The 21,978-nt window shown below is 39.5% G+C and overlaps 2 protein-coding genes across 2 annotated transcripts in view; one reads left to right on the forward strand and one right to left on the reverse strand.

Moving 5' to 3' along the window:
* The window catches only part of LOC139370044 (zinc finger protein 345-like), a 637,497-nt gene that overhangs the window by 44,524 nt on the left and 570,995 nt on the right, over window positions 1–21,978 (reverse strand). The gene's annotated exons all lie outside the window — the stretch shown is intronic.
* Window positions 8,080–21,445, forward strand: LOC139370075 (zinc finger protein 135-like). Its single transcript, XM_071109389.1, has 4 exons — window positions 8,080–8,545; window positions 8,996–9,093; window positions 9,229–9,406; window positions 19,769–21,445. The coding sequence occupies exons 1-4, from the start codon at window positions 8,332–8,334 to the stop codon at window positions 20,584–20,586; spliced, it is 1,308 nt and encodes a 435-aa protein (XP_070965490.1). The 5' UTR covers window positions 8,080–8,331; the 3' UTR covers window positions 20,587–21,445.

Here is a 21,978-nt window from a genome sequence, read left to right on the forward strand (position 1 = left end):
GTAATAGGACTTCACTGCTACTTCCTGTCTGACTGGTAATAGGACTTCACTGCTACTTCCTATTTGACTGGTAATAGGACTTCACTGCTACTTCCTATCTGACTGGTAATAGGACTTCACTGCTACTTCCTATTTGACTGGTAATAGGACTTCACTGCTACTTCCTATCTGACTGGTAATAGGACTTCACTGCTATTTCATAGTGTTGATGTCTTCATCTATTATGCTATAATGTAGAAAATAGTAAAAAATAAAGAAAAACCCTTGAATGAGCAGGTGTGTCCAACGTTTGACTGGTACTGTAAACTTATGCTACTGTCACATAACATAATACCATGTCAGAGTCACATAACATAATACAATGTCAGAGTCACATAACATAATACCATGTCAGAGTCACATAACATAATACCATGTCAGAGTCACATAACATAATACCATGTCAGAGTCACATAACATAATACAATGTCAGAGTCACATAACATAATACCATGTCAGAGTCACATAACATAATACAATGTCAGAGTCACATAACACAATGTCAGTGTCGCATAACACAATGTCAGAGTCACATAACATAATACAATGTCAGAGTCACATAACACAATGTCAGAGTCACATAACACAATGTCAGAGTCACATAACATAATACAATGTTGTCAAATTGTTGTTACAATGTCATTTTTTTATATATATATCAAAAAAAATGTTTACCTTTATTTAACCAGACAAGTCAGTTAAGAACAAATTCTTATTTTCAATGACGGCCTAGGAACAGTGGGTTAACTGTCTGTTCATGACAGATGTGTACCTTGTCAGCTCGGGGATTTGAACTTGCAACCTTCCGGTTACTAGTCCAACGCTCTAACCACTAGGCTACCCTGCCGCCCCATATACATCATAACCCAGGGGTGGTCAAATTGTTGTTAGAATGTCATATACATCACAACCCAGGGGTGGTCAAATTGTTGTTAGAATGTCATATACATCACAACCCAGGGGTGGTCAAATTGTTGTTAGAATGTCATATACATCACAACCCAGGGGGTGGTCGAATTGTTGTTCAAATGTTGCATATAAAATCTTTAGTACCTCGGCATTGTGTTATATGTTAGAATGTCTAATAAACAACTATATTGTTTACATTAACAATGTCGTTTTGCCAAAATCAACTGTTACCTGCATCTGTCTGCAGACGATACAGTTGTGTACTATATTGCCCACCCTGCTGATCAGGCTCTATCTGAACTACAGTATGCTGATCAGGCTCTATCTGAACTACAGTATGCTGATCAGGCTCTATCTGAACTACAGTCTGCTGATCAGGCTCTAACTGAACTACAGTATGCTGATCAGGCTCTATCTGGACTATAGTATGGTGATCAGGCTCTATCTGAACTACAGTCTGCTGATCGGGCTCCATCTGAACTACAGTCTGCTGATCAGGCTCTATCTGAACTACAGTCTGCTGATCAGGCTCTATCTGAACTACAGTCTGCTGATCAGGCTCTATCTGAACTACAGTATGCTGATCAGGCTCTATCTGAACTACAGTATGCTGATCAGGCTCTATCTGAACTACAGTCTGCTGATCAGGCTCTATCTGAACTACAGTATGCTGATCAGGCTCTATCTGAACTACAGTATGCTGATCATGCTCTATCTGAACTACAGTATGGTGATCAGGCTCTATCTGAACTACAGTATGGTGATCGGGCTCTATCTGAACTACAGTATGCTGATCGGGCTCTGTCTGAACTACAGTATGCTGATCGGGCTCCATCTGAACTACATTATTTTACAGAACCTTTACTGACCTTCAATTATTATTGAATCTGTGTAAAACTAAGTACAGTGCCTTGCGAAAGTATTCGGCCCCCTTGAACTTTGCGACCTTTTGCCACATTTCAGGCTTCAAACATAAAGATATAAAACTGTATTTTTTGTGAAGAAAGTCTACAACAAGTGGGACACAATCATGAAGTGGAACGACATTTATTGGATATTTCAAACTTTTTTTAAAAATCAAAAACTGAAAAATTTTGCGTGCAAAATTATTCAGCCCCCTTAAGTTAATACTTTGTAGCACCACCTTTTGCTGCGATTACAGCTGTAAGTCGCTTGGGGTATGTCTCTATCAGTTTTGCACATCGAGAGACTGAATTTTTTTTCCCATTCCTCCTTGCAGAACAGCTCGAGCTCAGTGAGGTTGGATGGAGAGCATTTGTGAACAGCAGTTTTCAGTTCTTTCCACAGATTCTCGATTGGATTCAGGTCTGGACTTTGACTTGGCCATTCTAACACCTGGATATGTTTATTTTTGAACCATTCCATTGTAGATTTTGCTTTATGTTTTGGATCATTGTCTTGTTGGAAGACAAATCTCCGTCCCAGTCTCAGGTCTTTTGCAGACTCCATCAGGTTTTCTTCCAGAATGGTCCTGTATTTGGCTCCATCCATCTTCCCATCAATTTTAACCATCTTCCCTGTCCCTGCTGAAGAAAAGCAGGCCCAAACCATGATGCTGCCACCACCATGTTTGACAGTGGGGATGGTGTGTTCAGGGTGATGAGCTGTGTTGCTTTTACGCCAAACATAACGTTTTGCATTGTTGCCAAAAAGTTCAATTTTGGTTTCATCTGACCAGAGCACCTTCTTCCACATGTTTGGTGTGTCTCCCAGGTGGCTTGTGGCAAACTTTAAACGACACTTTTTATGGATATCTTTAAGAAATGGCTTTCTTCTTGCCACTCTTCCATAAAGGCCAGATTTGTGCAATATACGACTGATTGTTGTCCTATGGACAGAGTCTCCCACTTCAGCTGTAGATCTCTGCAGTTCATCCAGAGTGATCATGGTCCTCTTGGCTGCATCTCTGATCAGTCTTCTCCTTGTATGAGCTGAAAGTTTAGAGGGACGGCCAGGTCTTGGTAGATTTGCAGTGGTCTGATACTCCTTCCATTTCAATATTATCGCTTGCACAGTGCTCCTTGGGATGTTTAAAGCTTGGGAAATCTTTTTGTATCCAAATCCGGCTTTAAACTTCTTCACAACAGTATCTCGGACCTGCCTGGTGTGTTCCTTGTTCTTCATGATGCTCTTTGCGCTTTTAACGGACCTCTGAGACTATCACAGTGCAGGTGCATTTATACAGAGACTTGATTACACACAGGTGTGTTGTATTTATCATCATTAGTCATTTAGGTCAACATTGGATCATTCAGAGATCCTCACTGAACTTCTGGAGAGAGTTTGCTGCACTGAAAGTAAAGGGGCTGAATAATTTTGCACGCCCAATTTTTCAGTTTTTGATTTGTTAAAAAAGTTTGAAATATCCAATAAATGTCGTTCCACTTCATGATTGTGTCCCACTGTTGTTGATTCTTCACAAAAAAATACAGTTTTATATCTTTATGTTTGAAGCCTGAAATGTGGCAAAAGGTTGCAAAGTTCAAGGGGGCCGAATACTTTCGCAAGGCATTGTATATGTTGTTTTCTAGAGTGAACAAAAATGATTCCAATGATTGAAGTTTATGTACCTTGTATGGTGTATCTGAAGTTCAGCTGATTGATGAGTTAGTTCATTAAGATGCTGAGTTGGGGTTGGGGTTTTAGGCTGGGTTTCTGTCTAGACGTTAAGCTGTCTTTTAAACAACATATTGATGAGTTAGTTCATTAAGATGCTGAGTATTAAAAGGGTATTCTATAGAAAGAGGTCAGGCCTCTTGATTAATAGTACAAAGCAGATCATTCAATCGATGTTCTTACTGGTCCCAGACTATGGTGACATCATCTATATGAATGCAGCTGCCACTTCATTAAAGCCATTAGATGCATTTGACCAGAGTGCAATTTGTTTTATTATGGGTACAGGTTAAGTACACGTCCCTGCATTCTCCATCAGGAAGTAGGCTGACCCTCTTTGTGGTCACGTAGGTCCATTCATTGCTCTCTTGGCATTTATAAAGCTCTTTGACAGTAACTCCCTCTGTAGCTAACATCTACAATAACCATTAGAGGTAAGAGTTGGTGTTATCATACACAGTCTCAGGGATGGCTAGCTCTGGGAATTCCTTTGGTCTGTGCTTTCGGTCATGCAATATTTTATTTTTATATGTACACTGATCATACCAAACATTTGGAGGGAAAAAAACGTCCTAATATGGACTAGGAACCTCCCCCTTTCCCTCAGAAGAGACTCAATTCGTGTGGGGCATGAACTCTTCAAGGTGTCCAAAGCGTTCCACATGGATGCTGGCACACGTTGACTCCAATGTTTCCCACAATTGTGTAAAGTTGGCTGGATGTCCTTTGGGTTCAGTGGAGGCTCCTCAGAGGAGAAAGGGGAGGACCATCCTCCTGAGTGATTTTCAGAACAAAATAAATTGGTAAAACATTAAAAACATAATTTCTGGATGAAACTATACTAAATATAATCACATCACCAAATAATTGAATAAAACATACTATTTTCCATCCTCCTCAGGGTACATTGACTTTAATAGAAAACCTAGGAGGCTCATGGATCCCAAGCCCTTCCATAGACTTAATCAGTAATTATGACAACTTCCGGAGGACGTCCTCCAACCTATCAGAGCTCTTGCTGCATGAACGGACATGTTGTCCATCCAATGAAAGGATCAGAGAATGAATCCAGTACTCAAAGCATAAGCTACAGCTAGCTAGAACTGCAGTGCATAAAATGTTGTGAGTAGTTGACTCAAAGAGAGAGAAAGATAATTGTTGAACAGTTTTGAACAAATTAATTTATTCCAAAATGAAGGAGAAGCGAGAGAGAGATATATTTTATTTTCCACTTTCATTTTCACTTTCACTTCACTTACTTAGCTAGCAATTGCAGCTAGCTAGTTTAGCCTACTGAAACACCCTGCTCAAACAGAGGGATGCTATGTTAGCTAGCTGGCTATGACTATCCAACACAACACTGGAACTCTTCCAAGTCAAGGTAAGCTTTTGGTTTTACTAATTTATTGCCACCGGGGTCCACCAATGTAAATGCTAAACTGCTTACTGACTGTACACTGTAACGTTACTGCATGATTGTAGCAGGTTTACTAACGCGTTAGTTCTATTAGCTCTGTTGACTATGATGTTACTTTAGCTAATATGGTGACAACGATGTAGGCTGTGTGTTTCAGTTATGAAATGGTTTGGCTTGTAAATGTTTTCTTTCCTGGTCACATACAGCTGATGTGCTGTGCATTGAAGTCCAGAAGCAAAGGGAAAAGGTGAGAGGAGGAGAGAAGGAATACAACGTGGCTGTTATGAAAGTGAACTGTGGTGTATTCATTCTGCCGATTCTGTTGACAAAGGTTTCTTAAACAGAAAAAAATGGGATAAACATGCCTGAATTTGTCAAATAAAATCAAACTTTATTTGTCACATGCGCCGAATACAACAAGTGTAGACCTTACAGTGAAATGTTTACTTACAAGCCCTTTAACTAACAGTAGAGTTCAAGAAGAGTTACGAACATTTGAGCAAATGAACTAAAGTAAAAAATAATAAAAAGTAACACAATAAAATAACAATAACAAGGCTGTATACAGGGGGTACCAGTACAGAGTCAATGTGGAGGCTATATACAGGGGGTACTGGTACCGAGTCAATGTGGAGGCTATATACAGGGGGTACTGGTACCGAGTCAATGTGGAGGCTATATACAGGGGGTACCAGTACAGAGTCAATGTGGAGGCTATATACAGGGGGTACTGGTACCGAGTCAATGTGGAGGCTATATACAGGGGGTACCAGTACAGAGTCAATGTGGAGGCTTTATACTGGGGGTACTGGTACCGAGTCAATGTGGAGGCTATATACAGGGGGTACTGGTACCAAGTCAATGTGGAGGCTATATACAGTGGGTACTGGTACCGAGTCAATGTGGAGGCTATATACAGGGGGTACTGGTACCGAGTCAATGTGGAGGCTATATGCAGGGGGTACTGGTACCGAGTCAATGTGGAGGCTATATACAGGGGGTACTGGTACCAAGTCAATGTGGAGGCTATATACAGGGGGTACTGGTACCGAGTCAATGTGGAGGCTATATACAGGGGGTACTGGTACCGAGTCAATGTGGAGGCTATATACAGGGGGTACTGGTACCAAGTCAATGTGGAGGCTATATACAGGGGGTACTGGTACCGAGTCAATGTGGAGGCTATATACAGGGGGTACTGGTACCGAGTCAATGTGGAGGCTATATACAGGGGGTACTGGTACCAAGTCAATGTGGAGGCTATATACAGGGGGTACTGGTACCGAGTCAATGTGGAGGCTATATACAGGGGGTACTGGTACCGAGTCAATGTGCGGGGGTACAGGTTAGTCGAGGTAGTTTGTACATGTAGGTAGGGGTGAAGTGACATTTCATAGATAATAAACAGCGAGTAGCAGCAGTGGACAAAACAAATGGAGGGGTCAATGTAAATAGTCCAGGTGGCCATTTAATTAATTGTTCAGCAGTCTTATGGCTTGGGGGTAGAAGCTGTTAAGGAGCCTTTTGGTTCTAGACTTGGCGCTCCGGTACCGCTTGACGTGCGGGAGCAGAGAAAACAGTCTATGACTTGGGTGACTGGAGTATCTGATTTTTTGTTGGGCTTTCTTTATATAGGTCCAGGATGGCAGGAAGCTTGACCCCAGTGATGTTCACAACCCTCTGTAGTGCATTACGGTCAGATGCCGAGCAGTTGCCATACCAGGCGGTGATGCAACCGGTCAGGATGCTCTCGATGGTGCAGCTGTAGAACTTTTTGAGGATCTGGGGACCCATGCCAAATCTTTTCACTCTCCTGAGGTGGAAAAGTTGTTGTTGTGCCCTCTTCACGACTGTCTTGGTGTGTTTGGACCATGATAATTAGTTGGTGATGTCTTCACGACTGTCTGTCCATGTGTCACTGTCTGTCACCTAAAAAATATACCTTGACCTGTGTGTACCTACGTTCTAAACTTCCATTCATAGGCTAGGTTGTAGCAATCTCATGATGGGTATAGGGAAAATTCTAGTATCATATAGTAGCCTAAACCTGTTGCTGTTACATTGAACAGGGTGAATGGAATATGAATGACAGTCATCCAATATGCTGTAATAGAAATAAGGCCATGCTCATGAGAAAACAAATCACATGGGAAGCTGGAAAAACCCAGCAGCATTGCAGTTCTTGACACAAACCTGCGCCTGGGACCAACTACCATACCCTGTTCAAAGGCTCTTAACTATTTTGTCTTCCCCATTCCCCCTCTGAATGGCACACATGCACAATCCATGTCTCATTTGTCTCAAGGCTTTAAAATCCTTATTTCAGCCATCTCCTCCCCTTCATCTACACTGATTGAAGTGGATTTAACTAGTGACATCAGTAAGGGATCATAGCTTTAGCCTGGATTCACCTGGTCAGTCTATGTCATGGAAGGAGCAGCTGTTCTTAATGTTTTGTCTACCCAGTGTAAAGCACTACAGATAATCAAGTGCTATTTGCATGTGCTGCATTTGCTCTATTGTTTCCAGCGGGGTTGGGAAATTCCAGACCTCGAGGGCCTGATTAGTGTCACAGTTTTGCCCCAGCCCCAGCTAACACACCAGACTCTAATAATCACCTAATCATGATCTTCAGTTTAGAATGCAGTTTGATTAATCAGCGGTGTTTGCGGGATGGAGAAAAAGTGTGACATCAATCAGGCCCAGAGGACTGAGTTGCCCACCCCTGGTTTACAGGATGATTTGTATCTCAAAGAGCGTAGCTTTAAGGGATTAGTACCGTCACATCTAGATAAAAACGAATGTGAAAAATGAACAGAGCAAATGTGCATTAAAACACAGTATTTATTCATAATTTACAAATTCATTAAGCTTCTACTTCGGTGTACAGGAAATAATTATTTGTAAGACGTAAGAGAAAATATATCAGCTTATTGTTAAATTATTATGATGCTCTATCCAATGCAAAAAGTGTAGTAACTATTGTTTCCAAACTGCGTTACCCACTCCAGACAGCAGATGACGATGTGCGTCTTTCAGGTGATGATTCTTGCGTGACGTATAATGGAATGGACGGGGCGCTTCTTCAGGAACAACAACACGGCTACTCTTTCAACCACCTCGGTAGCTTGCTAGCCAACATAAAACCGAAAGATTGACGCTTTCGACATTATTAATGTACATTAGCTAATCTCAGTGTTGTTAACGCAGTTCATTTGACGTATCAACTGGTTAACTTTAACCTATTTTGCTTGTTCAATTTGCAAAGTTGTTAAACATTGATACTGAGCCTAGCACTAGGCTAGTCGCTAATTCTAACATCCCGGACCATGAGTTCACTAAACTACTCCTCCCCTGTTAAAGAAGAGGAGGCCTGCTGTATGCAGAATGAAGCTTTGGGGCTGAACATTGTCGTGAAAGAAGAAGATGATGTTATCGAAGAAGAACATTTTAGAGAGGAAGAGGATGCTATCGCAGTAGAGGTGAAGAAGGAAGACGTTTTGGGAGTGAAAGTGGAGGAGACTGCATATCTGATTAACACCAGTGAGTACTGTCTTAAACAGGGGCACAAACTATGCAGTTGTTGAACTAATGTGGGGTTTTAAGGGGCATTCTAATGGAATTCTACACTTGAATATGTTGTTCAGTACTTTATAAACTGTTAAAGGGTCTATCTGCCTTTGGTGCATATATTTTGGGGTCTTTTAAATTAGATTTATTAAAATATCCATGTGGTCTACATTAAAGTGCATCTCATCTAGTATGACATGCTTTTAAAATGCAATATTGGAGCATAATTTATACTTAAAATATCAAAGGGACGCAAAAGGCACCCATTTCGTGGAACTACCCTTTAACATTTGCATTTTAGGCCTGTTTAGAGATATTAATGCCTCTTCTAAGACTCTATGATTTGAATAGACAGTCATAAGTTAACTATCTGTTTGATGTTCTTGTTAATAGACGGTCTGTTTGATGTTCTTGTTCACACAGGAGAGAGACATGACTATTATGGATCCTCTGGGGAGCATCAACAACATCCTGATGCTGACGAGGCAGAGAAGATTCTCTCCGGATCAGAACACCAGATGGTACAGATTGGTCTTTTCTAGCATTCAGCTTGCTCTATCGGGCTCAGGGCTGGGTTTCTGTAAAGCACTTCATGACAACAGTGACATAAGCATTCATAATGATATGTGTCTGTGTCCCCTCTTTATGGTTACCAGGACAACGCTAGCCCTTCCTCCCTCCCGGAGTCCCCATGTCGTGTCTCTCCCGGTAGCACCTTACTGCTGGGTATGAAGAGGTTGTCTGTGCTGCTGGTGGACTGCAGGAAAACAACGGGGCTGAGTGGAACTGTGAGAGGTGGAGAAGAGAAGAAAGCATCAGATTTGACTCATCTAAGTAAGTGCTGTAGTTTAGTTTGAACAAATACAACAGATCTGCCCATAGGTATCTGTTACCAGGACAACCAGCAGACTTCTGTTGGTTGACAGGAAGATAGACTAGTGGAAATGGATGTTATGAATATTATAACACTGAAAAAGGATTCTGCCAATGAAAAGAGAGAAACCAATAGACCATATAAAACCTTGATGAAAGTTCGCTTTAGAGAGAAACCAATAGACCATATAAAACCTTGATGAAAGTTAGCTTTAGAGAGGAACCAATAGACCATATAAAACCTTGATGAAAGTTAGATTTAGAGAGAAACCAATAGACCATATAAAACCTTGATGAAAGTTAGATTTAGAGAGAAACCAATAGACCATATAAACCCTTGATGAAAGTTAGATTTAGAGAGAAACCAATAGACCATATAAAACCTTGATGAAAGTTAGATTTAGAGAGAAACCAATAGACCATATAAAACCTTGATGAAAGTTAGATTTAGAGAGAAAGTTTCTAGATGAGGTGTATGTTTTCCAGAAACCTTCCCTAAATACATTATGGATGTGACATTGCCTGTCCCAGTCAATCCCCCTTCTTTACACGAGTCTAGAACAGGCAAACAAAACTCCATACACTTCAATGTGGTCTGTATTGCTTCATTAACATCTGATCTACAGGACTTGTTAAACTGGCAAATATATATTTTAAAACCAGCTTCTTTTTTTTGTCTTGGCCTCCATCTCTGTAATGGACAAAATTCATTACATTTCCTACTCTAACAGGTCAAATGAAGCCTGAACTACAACATACAGACCTTAACAGAACATGGTTTCATATATATACCATATAGACCTTAACAGAACATGGTTTAATATATATATACTATATAGACCTTAACAGAACATGGTTTAATATATATATATATATACTATATAGACCTTAAATAACATGGTTTAATATATATATACTATATAGACCTTAAAGAACATGGTTTAATATATATATACTATATAGACCTTAAAGAACATGGTTTAATATATATATACTATACAGATCTTAACAGAACATGGTTTAATATATATATATACTATATAGACCTTAAAGAACATGGTTTAATATATATATACTATATAGATCTTAACAGAACATGGTTTAATATATATATACTATATAGACCTTAACAGAACATGGTTTAATATATATATATATATACTATATAGACCTTAAAGAACATGGTTTAATATATATATACTATATAGACCTTAAAGAACATGGTTTAATATATATATACTATATAGACCTTAAAGAACATGGTTTAATATATATATACTATATAGACCTTAAAGAACATGGTTTAATATATATATACTATATAGACCTTAAAGAACATGGTTTAATATATATACTATATAGACCTTGAAGAACATGGTTTAATATATATACTATATAGACCTTAACAGAACATGGTTTAATATATATATATATACTATGCAGACCTTAAAGAACATGGTTTAATATATATATACTATATAGACCTTAAAGAACATGGTTTAATATATATATACTATATAGACCTTAACAGAACATGGTTTAATATATATACTATATAGACCTTGAAGAACATGGTTTAATATATATACTATATAGACCTTAACAGAACATGGTTTAATATATATATATATACTATGCAGACCTTAAAGAACATGGTTTAATATATATATACTATATAGACCTTAAAGAACATGGTTTAATATATATATACTATATAGACCTTAACAGAACATGGTTTAATATATATACTATATAGACCTTGAAGAACATGGTTTAATATATATACTATATAGACCTTAACAGAACATGGTTTCATTTGGAAATTATTAACTTTATTGATTTCATGTGTAACTGACGCCAGTGTGCTGCTAACAGTTTAGTTTCCTCCACTGTCCCCATACTGGACTCAAACTAGTGATCCTCTACTTCTCAACACATGTGACCGTCCTCCTTGATAATGAACTCTATTCAGAGTGCTAGAGCCACAACACTCACTACAGCACAATAAGGGGTCTGTGTATTTAACATATGCTGAGATCAGAAACAAATCAGTCCCTTTGTTGCTCTGTTTCAGAGCTACTCTGCTTTCTGAGGAAGGAAAGCCTTTTCAACTCTAAAGGTGTATTTGTCTGCCATTTAGGCTGCAACAATGATACAGTGGAACCCCCTGATCTGTTGTTTTATGAAGGGTCACCTACTCCCGGTACCCAAACAGCTAGTCCCATCCTGGGATTTTTATCTTGTGCTTGAGGCCATTGCTGCTGTTGGAGCCGCTGGAAAGAATAGAAATGAGATTTATCTTGTTTAAAACCGCTTTACTTTAGCCATTACATCCGTATCATGAGTTCCACCCCCGTACCTTCATGAGGTTCTATAGTAGCAAGGATCTGACACCTCCAGAGGGCTTGATGGCTCAATCCACCAGAGGTCTGGCTACAACATATACATTGTTTAAAGGCATCTCTGTTCAAGAGATCTGTAATGATGCATGTTGTGGTGATGAACCTTCATGCGGTTCTACTGACTGGACATCACTACACATACGGTGAGTAGAGTGGGGACCTCTGAGGGATGATCCTAGACTTGGCATCGGAGAGTACAGTGGGGACCTCTGAGGGATGATCCTAGAATTGGCATCGGAGAGTACAGTGGGGACCTCTGAGGGATGATCCTAGACTGGGTTCGGAGAGTACAGTGCCTCCGGAAAGTATTCAGACCCCTTGACTTTTTCCTCGTTTTGTTAGGTTACAACCTTATTCTAAAAACACAATACCCCATACTGACAAAGCAAAAACATTTTTGTTTGATATTATTGCTAATTTAAAAAAAATTAAATACAAAACTGAAATATTACATTTACTTAAGTATTCAGACCCTCTACTCAGAACTCTGTTCAAGCAGCAGGTTCTGCTCTGGAGCAGGTTTTCATCAAAGATGCCAATGACATTTGAGTAAAGCCAGTGTGTCTGTATGCGGATGACTCAACACTGTACACGTCAGCTACCACGGAAACTGAAATGACAGCAACACTAACAAAGAGCTGCAGTGAGTTTCAGAATGGGTGGCAAGGAATAAGTTAGTCCTAAATATTTCAGATTACCTTAAATTACATGGCCTACTATGCTAATTCTGTAGCGGTATTGTTAGAGGGGGGTAAAGAAATATTTTGTTGGGGCGCCAGGCAGGTATTAACCCTAGTTATTAAAGTTAGTTATTACCTATTATAACATTATTATTATTATTATTATTAAATATTATTAAAACTGAAAGGATGAGAGTATAATAGAGTAGCGCTTCCAGACACATTCTAAACATGATGGAGTATAATGGAGGCCTGTACCATCTAATGATGAAACATTATGGAGTCTTAAAGGAGGACTGTAGCATCTAATGATGAAACATTATGGAGTCTTAATGGAGGACTGTAGCATCTAATGATGAAACATTATGGAGTCTTAAAGGAGGACTGTAGCATCTAATGATGAAACATTATGGAGTCTTAAAAGAGGACTGTAGCATCTAATGATGAAACATTATGGAGTCTTAAAGGAGGACTGTAGCATCTAATGATGAAACATTATGGTGTCTTAAAGGAGGACTGTAGCATCTAATGATGAAACATTATGGAGTCTTAAATGAGGACTGTAGCATCTAATGATGAAACATTATGGAGTCTGAACTTCTTATGGCTAACATTCCGCTGAAAAGGCAGAGCGTGAAATTCCAAAATATTTTTTAGAAATATGTAACTTTCATGCATTCACAAGTGCCATACACCAAATTAAAGCTTAGCCTGTTGTTAATCTCCCAATCGTGTCCGATTTAAAAAAAGCTTTACAGCGAAAGTACATCATATAATTATGTTAGATCAGAGCCTCGTCACAAAAACACACACAGCCATTTTCCAGCCAAAGAGAGGAGTCACAAAAAGCAAAAATAGAGAGAAAATGAATCACTAACCTTTGATGATCTTCATCAGATGGCACTCATAGGACTTCATGTTACACAATACATGTATGTTATGTTCAAAAAAGTTCATATTTATATCCAAAAATCTCAGGTTACATTGGCGCTTTATGGTCAGTTATGTTGTGCCTCGAAAACATCCGGCGAATTTTCAGAGAGCCACATCAATTTACAGAAATACTCATATTAACTTTAATAAAAGATACAAGTATTATGCACATAATTATAGATATACTTCTCCTTAATGCAACCGCTGTGTCAGATTTCAAAAAAGCTTTACGGAAAAAGCAAACCATGCAAAAATCTGAGTATGGCGCTCAGACACAACAACAAGCCATGCAGATACCCGCCATGTTGTGGAGTCAGAAATAGCGTTATAAATATTCACTTACCTTTGATCTTCATCAGAATGCACTCCCAGGAATCACAGTTCCACAATAAATGTTTTTTTGTTTGTTTGATGAAGTCCATCATTTATGTCCAAATACCTCCTTTTGTTAACGCGTTTGGTAAACAAATCCAAACTCACGAGGCGCGGGCAAGTCCAGGCGAAAGTTCAGACAAAAAATTCAAAAAGATATATTACAATTCGTAGAAACATGTCAAACGATGTGTAGAATCTATCTTTAGGATGTTGTGAACATAAATCTTCGACAATGTTCCAACCAGAGAATCCTTTGTCTTTAGAATTGCAATGGAACGCAGGTCTCTCTCACGTGTAAGCGCGTGATCAGCTCATGCTACTCTGGCAGACCTCTGGTTGAAACAGCTCTCATTCCCCCCTCCTTCACAGTAGAAGCCTCAAACAACGTTCTAAAGACTGTTGACATCTAGTGGACGCCGTAGGATGTGCAATATGACCCCAAAGACAATGTATATTCGATAGGCAATGAGTTGACAAACCTCAGATTTCCCACTTCCTGGTTGGATTTTTCTTACTTCCGAGTATTTCTTTCCAATATGCATAGTAATATGCATATATTAGCTTCTGGGCCTGAGGAGCAGGAAGTTTACTCTGGGCACGCTTTTCATCTGAACGTGAAAATGCTGCCCCCTATCCCAAACAGGTTAAAGGAGGACTGTAGCATCTAATGATGAAACATTATGGAGTCTTAAAGGAGGCTTGTAGCATCTAATGATGAATTACTATGGAGTCTGATGCTTTAAAGGAGAAGTTTACCCAAAATCCAGAAACTCCTAAGTGATTCCATACATTGAAACTAGTCCCGTGGATTTTTCCCCGTGGATTCTCTCTCCCTGTAGTGCTGTACTGAAACAGCTGCTCTCCCTCTCTCTCCCTGTAGTGCTGTACTGAAACAGCTGCTCTCCCTCTCTCTCCCTGTAGTGCTGTACTGAAACAGCTGCAAAACGTGACTCGTGACGTTGCTGGATGCGGGCCTCGCTCTGCTGCTTTGCCAGTTAATTTGTTATTTTATTACAGCTATGGCCTTTGTCTTTCACCTGGAGTTGTTTATTTATGTCTGAGAAAAAAAACACTTTTCAACATATACAAAATAAACTCAGCAAAAAAATGTATGGATCTTTTTCAGGACCTTGTCTTTCAAAGATTATTCGTAAAATTCCAAATAACATCACTGATCTTCATTGTAAAGGGTTAAATCACTAACCTTTGATAATCTTCATCAGATGACACTCAATACATTAATGTTTTGTTCGATAATATGCATATTTATATCCACAAATCTCGGTTTACATTGACGCCATGTTCAGAAATGCCTCCAAAATATCCAGAGTAAATACAGAGAGCTATGCCAGATAACAGAAATACTCATCATAAACTTTGACGAAAGATACATGTTTTACATATAATTAAAGATACACTGGTTCTTAATGCAACCGCTGTGTCAGATTTTAAACGTTACGAAAAAAGCATACCATTCAATAATCTGAGACGATGCTCAGAAGTAAATATATTTCTCCGCCATGTTGGAGTCAACAGAAATACGAAATTACATCATAAATATTCCCTTACCTTTGATGATATTTCATCAGAATGCAGTGCAAAGAGTCCGAGTTCCACAATAAATCATTGTTTTGTTCCATAATGTCCATTACTACTGTCCAATTAGCTACTTTTGCTAGCACGGTTAGTTCACATGTCCAAAAGCTGGCGCTGGTCCAGGCGAACTCAGACAAATACTTCAAAAAGTTATATTCCAGGTCGAATAAACAGGTCAAACTAAGTAGAGAATCAATCTTCAGGATGTTATTATCATATATATCCAATAACGTTCCAACCGGAGCATTCGTTTTTGTCTGCAGAGTAATGGAACGCAGGCGATATCAACAGTAATGTGCGCAACCAGGAACGGGCATTCTGACAGACCACTGACTCATTCCCCTTCCATCAAGTCCCACATCACACGAGAGGCTTCATTCCACGTTCTATTGACTGTTGACATCTGTTTTCTATCCAATAGTAATAATAATATGCATATATTAGCATCTAGGACAGAGTAGGATGCAGTTCATTATGGGCACACAATTCATCCAAAGTGAAAATGCTGCCCCTTATCCCTAACAGGTTTAAACACTGTTTCCCGTGCTTGTTCAATGAACCATAAACAATTAATGAACATGCACCTGTGGAACGGTTGTTAAGACACAAACAGCTTGCAGACGGTAGGCAATTAAAGTTACAGTTATGAAAACTTAGGACACTAAAGTGGCCTTTCTACTGACTCTGGAAACACCAAAAGAAAGATGCTCAGGGTCCCTGCTCATCTGCGTGAATGTGCCTTAGGCATGCTGCAAGGAGGCATGAGGACTGCAGATGTGGCCAGGACAATAAATTGCAATGTCCGTACTGTGAGACGCCTAAGACAGCGCTACAGGGAGACAGGATGGACAGCTTATCATCCTCGCAGTGCCAGACCAAGTGTAATAACACCTGCCCCGGCTCGGTACAACCGAACATCACACCTGCGGGACAGGTACAGGATGGCAACAACAACTGCCCAAGTTACACCAGGAACGCACAATCACTCCATCGGTGCTCAGACTGTCCTCAATAGGCTGAGAGAGGCTGGACTGAGGGCTTGTAGGCCTGTTGTAAGGCAGGTCATCACCAGACATCACCGGCAACAACGTCACCTCTGGGCACAAACCCACCGTCACTGGACCAGACAGGACTGGTAAAAAGTGCTCTTCACTGACAAGTCACGGTTTTGTCTCCAGGGGTGATGGTTGGATTCGCGTTTATCGTCGAAGGAATGAGCATTACACCGAGGCCTGTACTCTGGAGCGGGATCGATTTGGAGATGAAGGGGCAGTCATGGTCTGGGGCGGTGTGTCACAGCATCATCAGACTGAACTTGTTGTCATTGCAGGCAATCTCAACGCTGTGTGTTACAGGGAAGACATCCTCCTCCCTCATGTGGTACTTCCTGCAGGCTCATCCTGACATGACCCTCCTGCATGACAATGCCACCAGCCAAACTGCTCATTCTGTGTGTGATTTCCTGCAAGAGCGGAATGTCAGTGTTCTGCCATGGCCAGCGAAGAGCCCGGATCTCAATCCAATTGAGCACGTCTGGGACCTGTTGGATCGATCTTAAGTTTGCTGAAAATAAACGCAGTTGACAGTGAGAGGATGTTTCTTTTTTTTGATGAGTTTAGATTGGCGAGATGGATTTTTTTTTTAAATTTTAGAATAATGCTGAAATGTAACAAAATATGGAAAAGGTGAAGGGGTCTGAATACTTAACGAATGCACTGTGTCTGTGTGTATACTGAACCAAAATATAAACAGCAATTTAAACGATTTACAGTTCATATAAGTCAGTCATTGTAAATAAATACATTAGGCCCTAATCTATGGACTTTACATTTACATGCCACACCTGTAAGGTGGATTAATTATCTTGGCAAAGGAGAAATGTTCACTAACAGGAATGTAAACAAATTTGTGCACAATATTTTTGAGAAATAAGCTCCTTTACTTATGGAAAAATTCTGGGGGTCTTTTATTTCAGTTCATAAACATTATTATATATTCGATGGCTAAACAGTATTAATACAATCTTGTCATTTCTCAGTGTCCACCCTATCGACAACAGGGAAATATTACTGATGTGCTTTGTGTCTGTCTCCAATGTAAAGATATATATAAAAATGGACAGTCCTGCAGTCAGCCAATTGCAGCTCCCTCTGAGACATCTGTGGCATTTTATTATCCTAACCCTAACCCTAACCCTAACCCTAACCCTAACCCTAACCCTAACCCTATTGCCCGCTCCCTCTGAGACATCTGTGGCATTTTATTATCCTAACCCTAACCCTAACCCTAACCCTAACCCTAACCCTATTGCCCGCTCCCTCTGAGACACCTGTGGCATTTTATTATCCTAACCCTAACCCTAACCCTAACCCTAACCCTAACCCTAACCCTATTGCCCGCTCCCTCTGAGACACCTGTGGCATTTTATTATCCTAACCCTAACCCTCCTGCAGTCAGCCTATTGCAGCTTCCTCTGAGACATTATTGTTGTGACAACACTGCACATTTTAGAGTGGCCGTTTATTATCCCCAGCACAAGGTTCACCTGTGTAATAATCATGCTGTTTAATCAGCTTCTTGATATGCCACACTTGTCAGGTGGATGGTTTATCTTGGCAGAGAATAAATGTTAACTAACAGGGATGTAAAAAAATTCTGCTGTCTTTTGTTTCAGCTCATTAAACATCCAACACTTTACATGTTGCGTTTATATTTAGTTTATTGTAGTTACGATCAGTTTTAGGAACATCTTTCCAAATATTTCACCTTGTTTTTTACTTTACACAAAATATGACATCGGTGATAATCAAAATGTTGAAAACCTGTGAACGTCTAAATAATAAATTGGGCCATTTAAACAGCAGGTGTCGAACCCTTTCAACAACGGATAGATTTTACTGATGTGCTTTGTGTCTTTGATGTAAAAACAAGTTTTTGATCACACAAAATTACTTCTTTAGTTATTTTATGTTTAACTTCTTGCGTCGAGCATCCGGGAGCGTAATCATAGCCTCAAGCTCATTACCATAATGCAACATTAACTATTCATGAAAATCGCAAATGAAATGAAATAAATATATTGGCTCACAAGCTTAGCCTTTTGTTAACAACACTGTCATCTCAGATTTTCAAAATATGCTTTTCAACCATAGCTACACAAGCATTTGTGTAAGAGTATTGATAGCTAGCATAGCATTAAGCCTAGCATTCAGCAGGCAACATTTTCACAAAAACAAGAAAAGCATTCAAATAAAATCATTTACCTTTGAAGAACTTCGGATGTTTTCAATGAGGAGACTCTCAGTTAGATAGCAAATGTTCAGTTTTTCCAAAAATATTATTTGTGTAGGAGAAATTGCTCCGTTTTGTTCATCACGTTTGGCTAAGAAAACCCCCCGAAAATTCCGTCATTACAACGCCAAACTTTTTTCCAAATTAACTCCATAATATCGACAGAAACATGGCAAACGTTGTTTAGAATCAATCCTCAAGGTGTTTTTCACATATCTATTCAATGATAAATCATTCGTGGCAGTTTGGTTTCTCCTCTGAACCAAATGGAAAAATGCACGCAGCTGGAGATTACGCAATAATTTCGACGGAGGACACCAAGCGGGCACATGGTAAATGTAGTCTCTTATGGTCAATCTTCCAATGATATGCCTACAAATGCGTCACAATGCTGCAGACACCTTGGGGAAACGACAGAATGTGTAGGCTCATTCCTGGCGCAATCACAGCCATATAAGGAGACATTGGAACACAGCGCATTCAAAATCTGGGGCACTTCCTGTATGAAATTTCATCTTGGTTTTGCCTGTAGCATTAGTTCTGTGGCAGTCACAGACAATATCTTTGCAGTTTTGGAAACATCAGTGTTTTCTTTCCAAAGCTGTCAATTATATGCATAGTCGAGCATCTTTTCGGGACAAAATATCTTGTTTAAAACGGGAACGTTTTTTTATCCAAAAATTAAAAGAGCGCCCCCTATATCGAAGAAGTTAAGGAAGTGTGTAGGTCGCATTCTGTATCATACAGCTATGAAAGTTATATATTTAGAACTTCCTGCTCGATTGGAATCCAGCGACGTCTGTGTCCTAGAACTGTTTCGTTTTTTGTGTTCTGACTTGTAAAACAGGATGAATAAATTAAGTAGTGTAAACATATCAGTAATTACCAGGAAGCTCTACATTTGTTTTAAAATCATACTAAGATTGTTAAAACTGGCCTCGGGTTATTGAGAGATCTGATTCGGATTTACTCTCGTAGCACTGTTGTTTTATCATGTGGAGGTTTCATCTGGGTCTTTATTTTTTTTTAAACATTGTCTTTGGCAGGAGAAAGACCAGACTCAGAGGAACCAGAGCCAGGGACGTCCAAACCAGCAAGAAGACACCAGTGTTCCCAGTGTGGAAAGTGTTTTAATGATTTGGGGAAGCTGGAACGACACGAGAGAATACACAGAGGGGAGAAGCCTTACCACTGCTACCAGTGTGGAAAGGGTTGTAACGATTTGGGGAAGCTGAAACTACATGAGAGAATACACACAGGGGAGAAGCCCTACCACTGTTCCCAGTGTGGAAAGAGTTTTAGCCAGGCAGGTAACATGAAAATACACGAGAGAATACACACAGGGGAGAAACCTTACCGCTGCTCTCAGTGTGGCAAGTGTTTTATCCTGTTAGGGGCCCTGAAGCAACATGAGATAATACACACTGGGGAGAAGCCTTACCACTGCTCCAAGTGTGGGAAGAGTTTTAATCGGTTACACGCCCTCAAATATCATGAGCGTATACACACAGGACAGAAACCTTACCACTGCTCCCAGTGTGGAAAGACTTTTAACCATTTAGGGGAATTCAAAAATCATGAGAGAATACACACAGGAGAGAGACCTTACCATTGCTCTCAGTGTGGCAAGTGTTTTAACCTAATAAGGTCCCTGAAACATCACGAGAGAATACACACGGGGGAGAAGCCTTACCACTGCTCCCAGTGTGGGAAAAGTTTTAACCAGTTAGGGAGCCTGAAAAGACACGAGAGAATACACACAGGGGAGAAGCCTTACCACTGCTCCCAGTGTGGAAAGTGCTTCAACCAGTCAGGGGATCTGAAAAAACATGAGAGAAAACACACAGGGGTGTTGCCAGTGTGAAAAAAGTTTTAAACATAAAAGTTTCTTGGGAAAAAAATGATAGAATACACACAGAGTAGAAGTTTTACAAATGCTCAGACTGTGGGAAGACATATTTCTCATCACAGTCACGTGAGAATCCACACAGGACAGAATAATTACTTCTCCCAGTGTGAATATTGATATTTAACATCACATTGACTTAATTATTCTGGTGTGTAAATTTATATTTTACATCACATTGACTTAAAATTCATCAGAGAACATACATAGTGCTCCAATTGTCTTATATTGTTGACTGAGAATGTGTTTACCTGTTTATACCATATGAAATTGAATTGTACAAAGTATACTTAAACATATAGTTGTATGTTTTTATTGGAAAATATGAATTGAATATGGAGTCTGTCAGTTTGAATACAGAGTAGATCAGATTCCATGTGTTTAAATGGTCCTTTTTTAAACTCTGACTGTGTGTGTTTATCTGGGTGTGTCATTCCTCCAGCACTACAGATAATCAAGTGCTATTTGGATGTGATGCATTAGTTCCATTGTTGACATTTTCATTGTGGCCCACTGATGATTTAATGACAATGTTCACAGTGTCTGTAATGGAACATGTTACTCAGATATGTGGACACATACAATTATGTGACTAACCTTGTGAAACTGTCCTATTATAATCTTCTGTTCTTGGGAGTATCATTCTGTGTTGCAAACCAGCTGCACCTGTGTCCTTGTATGAATGAAGTCCCTCCCAGGAACAGGAAACTATAAAGATATGTGCTCATCACCCAATGCTTCAGGAATTCAGACTGTCTATACTGCAGTGTGTAACTCTGTTATTCTCTCTGATCTCAGAAATAAAGAATCTTGGTTTGACTTGGACTCCAGCAGATCCTTATTTTATAATATCCACCTCAACTCTTCCACGGATTGCTGTTTCATCATTGTCTCAATGAAGCGTTCTTTGTTTTACTTTCCTGGGGTCATTTACAAGCCTCCCACTGGTTGAATTAACTTTGTTTCCACGTCATTTTCAACAAAATAAATCCATGATGTTTGATTAATGTGGAAAACTGATTGGATTTGTAAAAAGCCATGAACATCAGGTATTTTTTATCTTTCACCCAACTGGCAACCTGAATCCAATAACGTGACATTTTGTGTTGATTTCATGTTGAATTCACTTTAGTTGAGGACTCAAAGAAATGTAAATAGAAACTAGATGTTGGACTGACGTCTGAGCCCAGTGGGCTGGTTTGAATACGGGGCAGGTGTTGGATCAATATCCACCTTCGTTGTTAAGTTTCTGTGCAATTTGCGACAGATTTCCATGTGAATATTCTAGAACCTGCATAAAACATACACATTTTCAAAACAACGTTTGCTGTTAAATTCTCATGTACCGAA

This window comes from Oncorhynchus clarkii, chromosome 17 (assembly GCF_045791955.1).
Source record: "Oncorhynchus clarkii lewisi isolate Uvic-CL-2024 chromosome 17, UVic_Ocla_1.0, whole genome shotgun sequence".
NCBI lineage: Eukaryota > Metazoa > Chordata > Actinopteri > Salmoniformes > Salmonidae > Oncorhynchus > Oncorhynchus clarkii.

Coding starts and splice junctions, on each gene's coding strand:
- LOC139370075 (XM_071109389.1), top strand. CDS start 8,332: ATGAGTTCACTAAACTACTCCTCCCCTGTTAAAGAAGAGGAGGCCTGC. Junction 9,094..9,228: donor CCGGATCAGAACACCAGATG/GTACAGATTGGT, acceptor TATGGTTACCAG/GACAACGCTAGCCCTTCCTC. Junction 9,407..19,768: donor ATCAGATTTGACTCATCTAA/GTAAGTGCTGTA, acceptor TGTCTTTGGCAG/GAGAAAGACCAGACTCAGAG.